Consider the following 17,003-nt stretch of genomic DNA (forward strand, 5'->3'; position numbering starts at 1 on the left):
CTAAAATATATTTTAATCAAGTCATACTTAATTAAATCATTCCGGTTTAATTTTTGACTAATGGTTCTTCATGTGTGTAACCCATTAGGTTCCTAATATGTTGGCCCAAATATAAATTCTAATTCTAATTAAATAGAATTAAATAAATTAAATAATTTAATTTATTATTAATTCAACAATTGATTAATTTATATTTAAAGATCAGGTGTATTGTCTAGCAACGTGTCATGATCCCCTAAATATTAGAAAAGTCATTAGTGATTTGACTTAACATTTCATTGATCGGTTTCTTAGTTTAATTAATATAATTTCATCAATATGTTCTGATTTAACATTAAAGCATGGAGTATGTCTACAATGTTAAATCATATTTCCTCTCTACATAATAGTTATTGATCGTTTGAATAAGATTTGAAACCCTTTTAAAATCTCATTCCACCTTAGCCAAGGATTTCTCATTTAATACTATTTGAGAATAGTTGGAAGATTTTTACCTAATTCACCTAGGGTGATGAATCCTTTCTTGATCACTCAAATACTTTCATATAGTTCATGTTATACCTGATATATGTCATTTCATTACCTCGATTAAGATAATATATAACAGGATCAAAACATAACATTCTCTATATAAGATAACTTAGTGATTTTAAGTCTAATGATCACTTACACAACCATCACGTGAGCCTTTCCATAGACATATGTGATATCTACATATAGAATTTTCATGCAGGTTAGTTCAGTGTATATGTCTTACGGCAATCACCTACATATTAGTTTTAAGTATCCCTTATACCTTAACTTATGAGAATAAATGCTTCCTTTTATAAAGAAAAGAACATAATATGTATCAGTCTTTACGGCTCTAATAACTATCCAGTATTTAAGAGAGTATCGACCAGAAATATTTTAGGAACAATGCTTTGATGCAATCGGAATCCCATAATTATAACAACTTTATAATTTTTTTTACAAAGCATTTTTGTCCCGTGAACTTTATCTTTACTCTAGATTTATTAATCTAATATTATATAAATATTAAAGATAAAATTAATCTTTTAATAATATATATATATATACACACACACATGAATATAATAATACACGTATAACCAATCGATTGACTACAGAGCATATTAAACTAACTCTAGAAGACTAAGGGAGAGATTTGATAGGTAACTAAACAACCTCTAGATTAACAAATGCAATATTGAGTTAGACTTGTCATCACTATTCAGAAGAAATATTCATTATTATATATAGGTTTATTAGTTATTTCTTTTAACTTATTCAATCTTCGATAATCATCAAAAGTGAAATACAACGCATCATAGTTTTAGCCTTGCCTATGAGCGAACCTTTCCAAATTTGAGCGGAATTGTTTGTTAGAGTCACCAATCTTTATTTGGCCTGTAATTACAAGGTGACAAGTTGATGGATTTATTTAATGTTTAAGTTAGCATAGATCATTAGAAAACTAATAAGTTAATGGGTGTGTGTGATTTGTCACTTCCATTTGTATACTTTCTTTATTCAAAAGAAACTATCAATTTTTTTCTTTATTAAGTCGCATATTTTTTTTAATATTTCTAATAAGATTGGTTTGTCTTTTTCTTTCCTCATCTAATACCAAGTTCTTAGAAAAACTAGTATCAATCTGTGTAGAAGCACAAAGCCCCTTGTTAGGTAAAGGCCATCTATTATGGCAAAATCATATAATGTAATAGTTTACATTCTGTACTTGAATACAGAGCGTTACTGGACTTTGAACAAGATAGAGAGAGTGGCTAAAAATCCCATATTAGACTTTAAAGTAATTCTAGATAGTCACATTAAAACTCTTTTAACACTTCCATTGTTAAAAAAAATGGTGTGATAATCTTTCCAACCATCTTATGCAATCAACATGGCAACACTGGGACATAGTGGAATGCTTTTCTTCTAGGTGTTCAGATTCAGGTGATTGTCTTGGGGGTGTTTGGGAGTATGGTAGCGGTTGTTTTTCAAAGTGTTTTTCGCTCGGAAATGTATCAAAATAATATTTTATTATTATTTTTTAAAAATTATTTTTAATACCAGAATATCACTACGATCCGAAAACATAAAAAAATTAATTTTAAACAAAAAAAATTCAAAATTTACACAACCCCTATTTAAAACACAATACCAAAAAGAGCTAAGAGGAAAAGTCTTCCATTTCAATGTCTAGAGCTAACTGATTATCCTCTCTTTTTTCTTAGGTACTTTTTTTAAAACTATACCAAGGCGCTCCTCCTATGTGTTCTTTGTAATGTTAAATGTGGATTAATTAACATGAGGCAAATAGTCTATGTAGTTCTTATAGCGGTTTATGATTATAGATTTTCTTGGAACAAAGCTTAAGTATGTCATTTTAGTAATCTTTAGGAAGGAGAGTGTTTAGGTTATTGATTGGTCTTATGTGATGAAGCTTTTGAGATTCTAGAAGAGATATTAGGGATTGAATTATATAGAAGATGATGGATCAAGAGCAACTTGAAAAAATTAGATTACGCTCCTAAAAGCCACACTACCAGAAAATTGACGAATACAAACTTAAAGCATGTGTAGTTTTAAATTCAATTGATTGGTTAAAACAATTGACATATATAATAAACACATTTTAAAATATCGTCGATAGTTTTGGAATGAACATTATCTCTTGTCAAATTATTAAATGTGCAATTCAATTGATCAGTTTTAGTATTAATATGATAGAGAAATATTCATTTATTTGAGAAATAAAGGAATATGGGAGCATTGTTTAAGCAAAATTAAACATATATTTGAAAAGAAAGTAGAAATTAATCATGAATAATAAAATTGACTAAATTAGAAGGATTTTGATCTACTAGCAGTCGACTAGGTGATGAAAAGTCACATCAATCATGTAAGTTTGAACATACATAAACAAACTAAAAAGCTTTATGATATTCACACGAAAGTCCTTAACAAAATAACTAATTATAGTAACAAGTTAACTTAGGATTCACGTGAAAGTCAATAAAGAAAAAGATTAGTTTGTATTAGGATTCAATATGCCTTCTTATTTAATAACATAATATATGAATATAATTAGATTTACATATTTATATAGAATTCAAATTTTGCACCAATATAAATAGAATCATACAACTACTATAAATTATATTCTAGCCCCATATATACAATTTATTTGCTTCAAATCAATTTATCTTTCTTTCCAATACTAATAATATATTTTATTTATTTACTTGATTTTTTTATTTTTTTAATATCTAGTACCTTTGAATGGCCTACAATTCTCTTTAATTTTTAAAATAAATATCCTCTTCATGTGTGGTATTGCTTAGAGCAGATAACCTTTTTTTTTAGGTTGAAAATCTTGGTATCCCTACACTCCACTGGATTTTATGAGGCTGTTATTTGTCTTTATTGAAGATTAAGTTCTCATGGTATAGCTTCTTTTTGTTGGATGGAAGGAATGTTTAATATATAGAATGATTGATCATACAAGGAATAGTTGGTCAGACTTCAATAAATGATCAGTCGCTCAATTATTCGATGGATAAAAAACTTACAAATAACTTGTTACATATTGGGTGACAGAAATATCAAGTTTTTTCACTTAATAACTAATTTCAGGAAGGTTAAATCATCTATCCTAAAAATTCATTATAATGCCAACACTTTTAATTATCTGCAGGGTATTAAGAAGGTTGTAGTGGAATATTTCTCAGTGTTGTATGATTCCCCCTCTAAAAGAAAACCCCAGTTAAATCCTTTGCCTCTCTAAAGAATCCTCTGAATGGCTTGAGCAGGAAATCATAATGGAAGAAATGAAGCGTAGTATATAGGATTGTGATGTTTTAAAGTGTCCTGGACCATATGGTTCAACTTCAAATTCTACATATTATTGCTCAAGACATCCTCGATATCATGTTAAGCTTCTTCAAAACAAGAAGATTGCCCAAAAGAATCAATACAACCTATATAACTCTCCTCTCCAAGACAACAGATCCCACTGAGTTTAAAGAATTTCGGCCTATCAGTATGATTTACGGGATCTATAAGATCATTGCTAAAATTCTTGCGTCCAGACTGAAGATTGTTATGCAAGGCATCCTTAGCATTAACCAATCAGTTTTCATAACAGACCGTAATATTATAGATGGCTTCATGATTGCAAATGAGCTGGTGAGTGGTTTGAAAAAAAATAAAAAACAATAGGTCTAATTTTCAAGATTGATTTATATAAAGCCTTAGACTCAGTCTCTTGGGATTACCTGGATGATATCATGAGCTATATGGGGTTTGGCAGAAAATGGAGAAACATGATTTACGAATGTATTTCTTCCTCAAAACTCTTGGTCCTCATCAATGGATCACCTTCAAAAGAATTCTATGTTCGGCGAGGACTGCGTCTAGGAGACCTGATATCCCTCTATTTGTTTAACATAGTTGTTAAGAGCCTCTCGGTCCTTTTTCATAAGGCATCTATGGAGAACATTCTCAATGGACTACAGTTCGCATCAGGAATTTTCCTCATCCACCTGCAATATAAGATGACATGTTAATATTCATCTCGACAAATATTGATCAGTTAGTTCAAGTCAAAAGAATTCTAAGATGATTTGTTCTTAGTTCAGGCCTTCACATAAACTTCTATAAAAGCTCCATTATTGGTATCAATGTAGAAGACCATTTGTGTTTGAGTTTGGCAAAAACTATTTTTTGTATATCTGACTCCCTCCCATACATTTATCATGGCGTGCCAATAGGGGCCAATCCATCCCGTATCTTCACATGGAAACTAGTGATAAAGAAGTTTCATAAAAGGCTTAATCAGTGGAAAAGGAGGTTATTAAGCATGGTTGGGCGTCTTTGTCTCATCAAAAGCGTTCCCAATTCCCTGCTTATCTATTTTATGTATGTATTCATGATGCCGAAAGGAGTAGGCAGATTACTTTCATCCATCCAATAACGTTTCTTGTGGTGTGGATGTACCAAGCAAAGATCTTTCTGCAAGATATAATAGAGATTAGTGATGTTCGATAAGAATCAAGGAGGCCTCGGTGCAGGCTCCTTTATGTCGAAAAATAAAGCCCTGCTGCTAAAATGGATTTGGAGACTCTCTTTCCTGGGTTCAGGTTTATGGAAAACAATTATCTTTTCTATGTACAATCTAGCTTATGAGAATGAGATCCCAAATTTTAACAACCAACCCTCCAAGATCTGGAGGGATATTATATATATTGTTCAAACCGACGATCATCACATCTTCACAAACCACTGTAAATTCATTGTAGGCAATGGCAGATTAACATCATTTTGGCTAGGCAACTAGATTGGAGATTATCCTCTCAAAACAGCCTTCCCCGGGGCTATATCTTTTATCTTCCTCTAAATCTGCTTTGGTGGCTGATATGGGTAGATGGAGCAATGGTATCTGGTTATTGTCTTTGCAATGGCACCGGCCTCTATTTCATTTTGAACAAGAACAATTATCACTTTTATCATCCTTATTGGATTTCAAGCCTATGTTCTGCCTTAAGCTGGATACGAAAATTTAGACTCTGAATACAGATGACCTTTTCAATGTAAAATATTGTTCCAAAATAATGGACCAGTTGCTCTACGGTGGTTCCAAACCATTCCAATCTTCAGTTTGGATAAAACGAACCCCACCAAAAGTATAACTCTTTCTCTGGCTTTTTGTCCAAGACAAAGTAACCATAAGAGATTTTCTATTTCAGCATGACTTCCTTACCTATCAGGAATCAAGATGCATTTTTTGCAATAAAAGCTTAGAATCTTCAAGACACCTCTTCATCCACTACCACTTTACTTGGAATATATAGATGAAATTCCTTTCTAATCGGGGCATTAGCAGTGTTTTTTTCAAAATCAGTTGATAATATGTGCTACCAATGGTCTTCCATGGTAAAAGTCAAGCAACATAATCCCTCATGGTAGGTTCTTTTCTCATGCATTGCATGAAACCTTTGGCTTCATTGGAATGATATTGTCTTTAATGGTGTTACCCCTTACCTTCAAATATGTTTTTCCATGGTGTGTCGAAGTGTTGCTTTATGGCTGAGGCTTGATTCCAACTCTTTGGACCTTGATGGCGAGAATGTTCTTATCACTTATGATGCAAACAACTACACAAAAGGGAAGAGATGATTTCATGTTTTTTTTCTTTCTCCCCAATGTCTTCCCTCACCTATTTCAAAGCATCAACAGCTTGTATGCTTTCCTACTTGCTTTCTTTTTTTTTCCTTTGCATGTAGAACTTATGTAAGTTATGCTATTATCTTTTAGCTATTTTCTTAATAAATCTTTTAGTTATTTTCTGACCCAAAAAAATTGTTACATATTATCACTAAGAAATTTTTAACCATTTTGAAATCAACCCCTTCGATCATGGAGACTTTGATCACATATTGATCCTTTTTTTCTTGTAATTATACCAAATTATTTTGAAAAAAACCCATTAAAATAACTATTTTCTACATATCTTTTTATACACTTTTTCAATAACAATTATTTTTTTCTAAATATCATATGTAGACCCAGCTAGATATTCAAGTTTACATTATTCTATGATGTTTCTTTAACTTCTTTTTCATTATTGAGAAATCATATATATTTGTTGCAATAAAATTATCATATCCTGAATAAAACTTTCATGATCTTATTTGCTATTTAAATTGAATAAAAAAGATTAATGGCAATTTACTTGAATAAGTTTGGTACAATGAGAATCCCATGCAACTTGAATGTATTCATTCTTATTAAAATAATATTCAATGTATCATGATTTATTGATTTTACTAATAAATTCCGACCAAAAAATTTATCCAAATACTTTTCATCTTCGTGAGGAGTATGCATATGAGTTGACCAAGTTTTCTCGAAAAATGCTTTGTAATTTTTTTTTATTATAACATATATAATGATTTAATTATCAAAAATTCACAATTTTTTTTCTTTTTTAAAATGCATTCTCGCTACCTGAACATTATTAAAAAAAAAAAAAAAAAAAAACCTCATAGCATAACATGAGTACTGTAAGGGCAACTTGAAGCCCAATTATCTAGACCATAACATAATAAGTTATTAGGCCTGAAACCAGGCCCTAGCCCAATACAACCCATGTAACTCCTATCCAACTGCTTGCTCAAGCTCTCTCTCTCTCTCTCTCTCGTCTTCTCCAAGCACACCTCCTCGACAAGAAACCCAGCAAAACACTCGCATCAGCTATTGATAAACCCTCTTTCTTCGAATTACGAAATTTAGAAGCAAAAGCATAATGGGGTTGACAAACTTCATTATAACAGTAGCTGGTGTAAGTGCTGTGATTCTTTTACTAAGGAGCGATGTGAAGCAATCTGCTACTATCCTTAGACGCAACGTCAAGCATATCCGCCACTGGCTCGAAGAAGAAACTGCCGCCGCTTCCAAGTAACCTCTCACCTTCCCCTCCCTCTCTCTGTATGACTAAAAGTGATTATGATGTTTCTGCTATCTGTAATAAATTGTGATGATAATCATTATAATTTTTATCGAATTGAATGATTTCTGATTGTGATGGGCTTATTTAGTTCTTTTTTTTTCTTAATAAATTTTTTAGATTCTTCGCATTGTCGATGTTTAGATTGGATGTTGTTCTGCTACAAATTTGATGAACTGAAACAAATTATTTTCATTTTTTTGTTCTAAGAACTTGAATATACTTGTTCTTGTTAGTGTTTAATTTTCAAGATATACAATGGGTTTTCTTGACAAAAATTTCTGTCTAGTTTTGGGGTTTTATAACTTGGAACAAGTTTTGGATAGTGAATTAGCTGATGCTTACGGGTTCGAAGCAGGGTTTGGCTATCAACTGCAATAAGCCTTGTCAGGTCTATTCCTTAACTCTTGGCTTTCATTTGTCGAAGGCTTGGAATTTGGCATAAATTATGGAATTATACCAGATTCTAATGATCCCAGTTGCAGATGCATTGCCATTTTAGCCTCTTGTGATAGATCAATTTTGTCTTTGAATCTAAACGTTGTGCTTATTGCCATTTTAGCCTCTTGTGATAGATCCATTTTAGCCTCTTGTGATAGATCAATTGGTTCGCCAGAAAGGAGTTTAAAACGTTGATATGAATTCATGACCAAAAGCAAAACCCATTTATAGGATTTGTTTATAAGAAATCTGGACAACTACAAAATTGTAGTATTAAATCAGGTGGTGTTGTTTTTTTATTAATGAAGAATATCTTGCTTTGATATTATCCACCTGTTTACTCTTTATGTGCTTATTGCTTGGCTTATATGTATACTATGTTGATAGGAGTCTTTTCCTCCATGTTTTAGTACTTAAGAGTAGGTTGTTGATGTATCTTATTTCAGGGCTTCAAAAGAGGCATCACCTAAGGAACTGGAATCGAAGGTCCCTCGAAAGGACATCCCCAAGGAGGACTAGCACTATTGTCTTGCATCGAGTATAGAGTTGCTAATATTTCCTTTTAATTCCATGAATATGATGGTTTGGTTAAAGTCAAGAATTGATGTTGAGAGAGTCCAAACTTTATTTTGTTTTATCCTTCTGGCGGCCTTTAGTATGTTGATATGTATCTACCAAACTGATGATATTGATAATGGAAGTTCTGTTTTTGTTCGGCTTCACCATTTACTTGATGACTTCCAAAACTCCCATTAGACTTTGACAATTCTGTTTACCAGAGGATCATCAGTTTATTTGTTCTGTTGATTTATTTTCAGTGTACTAGGGAGAGGCATCAACCCTGAGGCCTCTTACAAGGGAAGGGGATGCTTGTATCATTGAACGTGCTCATTAGGCATTGGCTATTACTGCCTCACACACAACCAAACTAATTCAGTTTTTTATTTGTGCTCTTGGCATATGGATTGAAAAAGTAGTATAGGGTGCCTTGACATGAAAAGCTTTTTCCTTCACCCTGCATTGCTCCATGCATGTGGCCTGTTCTATGCCATAACTTTCCTCTTATTTGTTCCAAGATATGACATCGATATATAGTTGGTCAATCGCAGCTGTGTTTGATAAAGACTATAGTTGTTTTGTTTTCGTAACTTGTTTTTTGGGGGTTGTCTTCTGATTTGGACATCCATAGCTCAGTTGCGTAAGTGCTTACCATGTAATGATCAGAACCTAGCCCCAGTCAACACGTGAAATCTTTTCAAATAAGCTGTGTGAAATATGGAGGTTCACTCGAAAATATTCTATAACTTTGCCAAAATGTCCATCTGCTGTGTTCATGGTTGAAGGAAACGACGACTTTAATGGTAGCAAGATAAATAGAATCTTGTTGCCAGAAAGTCCATCTGCAGTATTGGAGGGGTGGATGAGGACCCATTTTCGAGGAAGCATCACCGAATGGACTCACAGGAAACATTCCATTGGAGTCATTGTTGGTTTCTTTAGAATCCAAACAAAAAGCTTATCCTCCTAGCAGAACTGGATGGATCAAAATGGAATGCAACAAGATGCACAAATCATGTAGAGAGCATACTTTTAAGGTGACGAATTGACTGCAGCAGCTCCTTTGATTTTATAATATTGAGACAACAAAATCATCAAGTAAAGGGCAGGAACAAACTTGGGCCTGCTTGATTGTCAATTTTAATGTCTTTCACCTGGAATCCAATTATTTGCATGCTTGTAGGAGGAGGTGCAGGGCGTCGATATTTGGATGGCTTTATCTTTACTAGTGGAACACTGAACTGAAAGAACCAAGTAACCATCGGAAGAAAAACATCCAAGATTGTTTTTACTTTCAAAAAAAAATTTGAAAAATTTTAATTTTTTTTATTTCAAATTATTTTTTATTTTAATTAGTTTTATACTTTAAAAATAAATTCAAATAAAAATTATTTTAAAAAATAATTATTATTACAATTAAAAAAAGAAGTATTCACAATCATCTAGAAGGCCGGAACTAAGGTTAAAAAAAGAGGAATGCGTGAAGAATCTGCAGATTGGAAAGAGAGTGGATGAACAGAGCAAGCAGTCAAGTCAGGTGGACTGTCATATTTTATTCTGTTTTTGGAGTCAAAAAAATCAAAATTATTTCGCTGTTGGGAATTATAATTAGATGAATTCTGATGACTTGTGTGGCTTTCAGCCAAACCTCTTGCATTATGAATTACTGCTGTACACGCCTACCATCAGAGAAAAATAATTAGACACGCGTGCTTATTAGTGCATTGATTGAGTGATGTAATCAATACACGCCTGTTTGAAATTATAATTATGGTTATAATTGGATAGAAAAAGGATGGCTAAAAATCTCGATTTTGTTTTAATATTACTCTGATTTAATTAATTAAAGGTTAATTTAACCTTTCAAATATTCATGGTTAAAAAAATCCCTACAGCTCTTGGAACTCAATAATTAAGTATATCTTCCACAAATTAACTTGTTAATAACGTGTATATGCCCAAAGGAAACATGTCAGAATAGCCCAGGAATTGATACAATAATAATGAAAAATGAGAGATAATTAAGGACTCTCCATGTAAATTTAAATACAACATGAACACATGAGACTGATCTCGTAGAGATTCTCTAGTAATGGATTCGTTATACCGTAGGAAAAATAAAAACCATTCTAAATTATCCTAACAAGTTAAGATCACCCTAACCAAATAACATTATATGAGGAAACAACTAGTCACTTTTCTTTCTACACTTTGCTATTTGCTTATTATTACCAAAAAAATAAAAAACTTTTTATTGATGTCAATGCGTGCATATTTTTATAATTTTTTATGTGACTAGGATAAGTGAACTTAGGTTAGGTCAATATAAACCCAAAAAAACCTATTGAATATAAATGATGCCAGATCTATTTTAGGCAAAACATAAAAAATGAGCTCAAAGTTTTATTTGTCATTCACCATTCTCCCGATTCTATAACACCTAGGTCCCAAATAATTGTCTTAGGTTTAACGATCCCTTTTGTTTTAATCAAATATGCATACATCAATTTATACCAATTTTAGCAAGATCACAATAAATATTATTATCATTAGAGACAAGTGTAACGTAATTTATCTTATGCGGGATGTTTTAGGATGATGTTTATCTTTTTTTTTAATATAATCAGTCACTTACCTAGAACTCTAAAGACCAATTAGGATTTCTAGTCACCTTAAAACTAGATATTGACTTTTTTTTTACTCTTAGTCCAACACAATGTCTTTCACCATAGAATAACCCATTATACAAAGCGAGGAGAAAATGCATTTTTCAATAAAATTGAAAGAATTTTAAATAAGGAGTAGCAATTGTTATTGACTTTTTACCCCACGTTCAAAAAGAAAAAAAAGAAAAAATTAGGGAGCAAAACATTAATCAGATGAAGAAATAGAAACAATAATTAAAAAAAAAAAGAGAGTTTAATTTCATCTCTAAAACAAACTGTGAATTTAAAATATAAGAGGAGATCAGGAGGTTATGAGATAAAATAGAAGAGAAAAGATAAGTATTTGAACTCTTCATAGGCAACATCGTCAATTTTTATTGTCCCAAAACTCAAAGCTGACTGAATCATAAATCTTTTTATTACAAAATGAATGATTTTCCACGTAGTTCAAAACACAATTAAGAACTATTTAATTACTCTTATCTCTCGAGATACTTAATTTCATTACACATTTCTCAATAACTATGTTGGAGATGTAATTTATGTACTAGGTTTATCTATTGAGATAGAATACTAGTGTTACTTTGAATTTACTAAGTCCGGGTAATAAAAAAAAGGTGAAGTGTTATAACAAATATTTTATCAATGGGCATGCATATTTTATACTGAAGAGTATGTTTAAGATAGAAAAGCATATAACAATGGGATTTGTGTTAAGGGAACGATTTCTAATGAGTTTGAAGTTGACTACTATGAGAAGTTAGAAGAGATTATTATGTTGCAATATCATAGCGAGCAGAATAAAATCTTTTTATTTAAATGTTATTACTCTAAGATTTGGATATTTATCTTTTTTTTTTCTAGTTTAAGATTTAATTTTCTTTTGTGTTATCATGTAGGATGATATGTCATTTATTTTTGCTTTATTGAATTTATTTTACTTTAAAAAGAGTGCAATTGTATTTTTTTTTATTGATTTTTTTACTATCAATTTTTTGGTTAATTACAATATTAAAATTTTCCAATTGTATATAATTTATATTCTTTATGTTACTAATTATTTTTTTGAGTAAAATTATGTGATAAAATTATCTGTACATCTCCAAAGGTTACGAAATAAAGTGGTTGTGTGTTTTTGTCTTTGCTGCACTATGTGTGCAAATAAGTTTTGGATATTTTAAAAAGTTTTAAAATTATTTTTATTAAATTATATAAATTATATTTTAAAATGAAAATTTAAGTTTTTAAGTTGAATTGATTTTTTAATAATTTTAATTTTAATACTGTCACGTAGAATGCTATATCATTTTCTATGGTTTTATTGAATTTTTGTTATTTTAAGTGGCCGTTTGTTTACGCGGCTGCAGCTGCGTTTTAATTAAAACACAGTTTGCAGCCATTTGGTAATGAAAAAAAATGATTTATTGTGCATGGATCCCACATAATTTTTGCATCCAAAACGTTGTTAATGAAAAGTAAGAAAATCCTGCTTTTCACGCATTGTGCATGTTAATTGCACTGTTCACTGAGCAATTAGCATGAACAGTGTACATTGATATACTATTCACTTAAAAAAATGAACAGTGCAATTCACTTGCACTGTTCACGTGAACAGTTTTTTTCAGTGTGTTAATTTTATTAACAATTTAAAAAAAAAACTAGTTTAGAGTGAATTAAATTCATTCGCACTGTGATGTGAATAATATTTTTTTCCCCTGAAAAACTAGTATAGAGTGAATTAAATTCACTCGCACTGTAATATCAATTTTATACCTGATAATATTTTATCTAATTTTATTACACATAAAAAATTATGAAAATTGTAGTTCTTATCGGATGAATTTTGTACGTAATGGAATTATAAATAGTTAAATGGAACAATAAAAAATATTTTATATAAAGTATTATTTATTTCATGATGTAATAGGAGTAATTAATTCTACAATATTTAAATTTAAAATCATCAATATTAATATATATATTTTTTAATTATTTTATAACCTCAATTTCAAAAGCATTATTAACTAAACATATTAAACTACTTTTTTTTCAACCTTAATTTCAACCACAGTTTTAACCAAATACCTATTTTTTCAAACCAACCTCAACTAAAAATACTTTTTATAAAATAATTTTTTTCAAACCACAACCACAATAGTTACCGTAATACCAAACATACTCTAAAAAGATTGTAAGTGTTCTAATAAGAGTTCGTGGGTTCAATTCCCTATTTAATCAATAATTAAAACCCAGTCAATATATCTTTTTAGGATCTCAAGGAATGCTATGGAAGATTAATATTCTAAAATATCTTTTTTTAATTTGTGTCAATCTACTCTGGATAATTGCCTACTTAGCTACAAAATGAAATAATCTTAATAAGTATCTATAAAGATATATAATATATAAAAATTGAAGCTAGCAATAAAGAAGAAAGACTCGTAGAATTATATATATGTTGAATGTCACGTAGGATACATGTGGACCGTATTCAAATTCAAAGTTATACTAAAATTGTTAAATTATACAAATATTGTTAAAGGAAAAAAAAAAATATGCACAGCATGATGGGAAATTAAGAGACTTATTGAATGTGTACTTGAGGTCGTGGCCTTATAGGGGAATATTGTTCCCTTCCTCTGCATTTAGATTCGATCCTCTCTGTACATGTCTGTCACTCCTGTAGTGTTTTATATATTCACTGGGTTTGCAGAATGTTCAGTGGACCCGAAAATTAGTTATGGTATGCGTAAGCTGGCCCGGACACCCCGAGTTATATAAAAAAAAAACTTATTGAATGTGTTTATTTTACTTTTGTTATATAGTAATTAATTATTATATAAAAAAAGACCTATAATGATTTTCTATCAAATAAACGAAAGAAAAATCGTGAATATCCCCCAGCACTGAGACAATGATAGACAGTAATTTGTTGTAATTGGACAAGCACAAGTTAATTTTCTTTACTTCTACTGTTCTCCTCCATTTGTAGGTTAAATTCCAAAGCCACCAGCACAAAAGGAAAGAAACATGAAGGAAGAGATAAAGAGAAGGGAGATATATAGAGTACCAGTAATTTCGATATATTCGTTCATTGATGTTGAGCCCACCAGAGCTTCATTTATACATCACAAAATCCCACCAATGTGAAAGAAAGAAGAGAAGATACAGGAAACTTACCGATTACAATATATTCGCCAGCTAAAGAACATAATTCCAGAACTTTTAATTATGATCTTCAGCCATTACAACCTTATTAGCATATGGAAAGTACGTACACTCCTTACTATATTATCTATTTATGTTTTTTTCCTTACAAAAGCAGACATGATTTTAACCTCGATCACTTCAAAAGGGAGTGTAGATTTGCATCTGGCTTAATATATGTTCAAAATTATCATTTGACTTCTCTATAGGATGGCTATGCATCCCTTCGTAAGTGGTCACGACGACGCCCTCATCTTTGGTTAAGCGTTGGACTTGCTTTTTTACAGTGCACCCTTGATAAGTGCATCGGTAATAGCTCCTGAAAATGAGAAATTACAATCAGTACACATTTCTTCAAATGGTTCATGCTGATGTTATAATAAAGAGTTGTTGAAGAAATAAATATATATAGAGCCAAATTGAGCTCGTAGCTCAACTAGCGTTCATACCCTCGATCTCTTTCCAGGTGAGTTCGGGTTTAAGACTTTTCTTTAGTTTGGAACCAGCTAAAAAACAAACTTGTGAAAAATCCAAATATTTATGCACCCAGCTCAACCTTATTTTCTTGATACTTAGAGGTTCAAAACGTTATATTCTAATTAAAGCAACTCTTCAATTATGGTATGGTTTTATTTCAAGGTGTAACAAAGTAAAGTTGCTTAGTTATTTAGAGCAGTAAAGTAATTAGTGGAATCCATGGAGACTTGAAATCAAACCCTGCCGCATTAAAGGTACGGGTCATGTAATTATTCAAACGAGCGACACAAAAGGATGAAGAAAGAAAGAAATATGTGCACCTAGTAACAAGTAATCTAACATAAGATCTTGACGTAGGTGTTAGTCGAGGTCCTAAAGTATAGATTTCATCTCTCTATCCATTCAATCTAACAACGTAATTAAATTTGTTTGGAGATTTAAAGTTGTAGGTGCCTGACATTACCTCGTCTCCATCATGATTTGTTACTATTATTTGCTTCATGCTTCTCTATAAATATCCTGGGGGAGCCAAGTTCCTTTACTCTTGATTGTGCCAGCGTAGTTTGTAAGCTTACGTTTATTAATACAAGATTTGGTTTAAGTTTCACAGACAACCTTCTTCATGAAGTATATATAACTGTTGATCAAAACTCTTCATGGGGTTTGATAAACATCTTTAACTCGAGAAACTGTGCAAATGCATGTAGAGACACATCAATGAAAGGCGCCATTCTTCTACTAGATTTACCACAAATCAAGAAATATTCATATGTCGAAAGAAAGTAGGTTTGGTTAAAACGAAAGAAATCTGCAATCCCTGAGATTCGTTTTGATTATTCAATTCCTCTCGTCTTACAAGGATGTTATTTAAGAGAGAGGGAAGAAGACGATTCGGCAAAAGGAAGGAGAAACCCTAAACCAAACTAATCACTAAAAAGGACCAGAAGAGATCAACATTCTCACTTCGAAGGATTATAAGAGGATATTTTTCTCAACATGAATACTAATGAATTCATCCAGGTTTCAAAGTCTCTCATCCATAACCCTAATCTGGAAGGAAGAATTTCGTATACACTTTCTGACCATATCAAGTGGGAGATCCAGAAGGACTTTGCTTTTCGGCCAAGCCGCAGAATGGAATTGATAGTGATAACTTGGATGCGCAGGCATACTTATGTAGTCTTAACAAAAATATATATAAAAAAGGGAAATTATATAAGGAAGTTAATTTGGAGAGCAATAGTACCTCGGAAATTTGTTGTTCTTCACTGCCTTCTGTCCATACTTCCTCCACCGATAACCATCATCAAGTATATCAACTTGACTCCTCGTTTGAAAAGCATATCTGGGCTTTCTAACCTTCTTCTCCCCTTTCTTTTTGGCTGCTTTTAGCTCTGTTGGAGACCCAATACCAAAGCTTGCACCTTGTGAGTTAAGGTCTTTATTAATTTCGGATGATGTTCTTGGTACGAGATGATAATTTTCTTTCTTCGATCCCGAGAACCCACTTGAAGTACTATCAGCTTTAAAATCACTAAGAATATGAGAATTATCTGTCATACTTGAAGAGACAGGATGGTCTGATGATCTTGTCGACGCAAAAGGAAATAAAATTTGGAACTTTTCCATGGAAAAACCAGTGCTATAAAGAAGTTAAACGAAGAAAAGAAGGAGCTAGTGAAAGAAACGAAAAGGGTTGGTCTAAAAGGGTTGAGAGCTAATATAAAAAGGAGGGGCGGCTTGGTGGCTAGAAACCACCAAATTACACCTTCAATCAATTAATATATTGAAATAAGAGAAAAATCCAAATAATATTTAAAAATAATGGTGTCGTAAGCGGCACGAAATTCTTCCAAGGTGAAAAGAAATTGAGCTGCTTCATTAGCTGGTTGATTAGGAAAAGTAAGGTGGAAAATGAAGGCGGCTTCATCATTATGAATAAGACATTAATTTGTATGATAAATATTTAATTACTTGAAAGAATATCTCGACCTACCCCTATTATTTTTTATCATTCGATTTTAAATTTAAACCAAGTTTCGTTTGATATTGATTTTCAACTACAGTAATTTGCATAGAAAAGATTGTCTTTTAGTGTTACAGTGGTAAGAGTTCGTGATTAAAGGGTTTGCTTTCCCTGA

At 31.6% G+C, this 17,003-nt stretch overlaps 2 protein-coding genes across 2 annotated transcripts; one reads left to right on the forward strand and one right to left on the reverse strand.

Moving 5' to 3' along the window:
* Positions 1-7,169: 7,169 nt before the first annotated feature.
* LOC18107218 (uncharacterized) lies at positions 7,170-8,676 on the forward strand. Its single transcript, XM_006373153.3, has 2 exons — positions 7,170-7,464; positions 8,401-8,676. The coding sequence occupies exons 1-2, from the start codon at positions 7,313-7,315 to the stop codon at positions 8,471-8,473; spliced, it is 225 nt and encodes a 74-aa protein (XP_006373215.1). The 5' UTR covers positions 7,170-7,312; the 3' UTR covers positions 8,474-8,676.
* A 5,569-nt stretch (positions 8,677-14,245) lies between these two features.
* Positions 14,246-16,610, reverse strand: LOC18107219 (probable WRKY transcription factor 75). Its single transcript, XM_006373154.3, has 2 exons — positions 16,109-16,610; positions 14,246-14,704 (listed from the first exon to the last, which is right to left on the reverse strand). The coding sequence occupies exons 1-2, from the start codon at positions 16,489-16,491 to the stop codon at positions 14,527-14,529; spliced, it is 561 nt and encodes a 186-aa protein (XP_006373216.1). The 5' UTR covers positions 16,492-16,610; the 3' UTR covers positions 14,246-14,526.
* Positions 16,611-17,003: the final 393 nt, after the last annotated feature.

Source organism: Populus trichocarpa, chromosome 17 (genome assembly GCF_000002775.5).
Source record: "Populus trichocarpa isolate Nisqually-1 chromosome 17, P.trichocarpa_v4.1, whole genome shotgun sequence".
NCBI lineage: Eukaryota > Viridiplantae > Streptophyta > Magnoliopsida > Malpighiales > Salicaceae > Populus > Populus trichocarpa.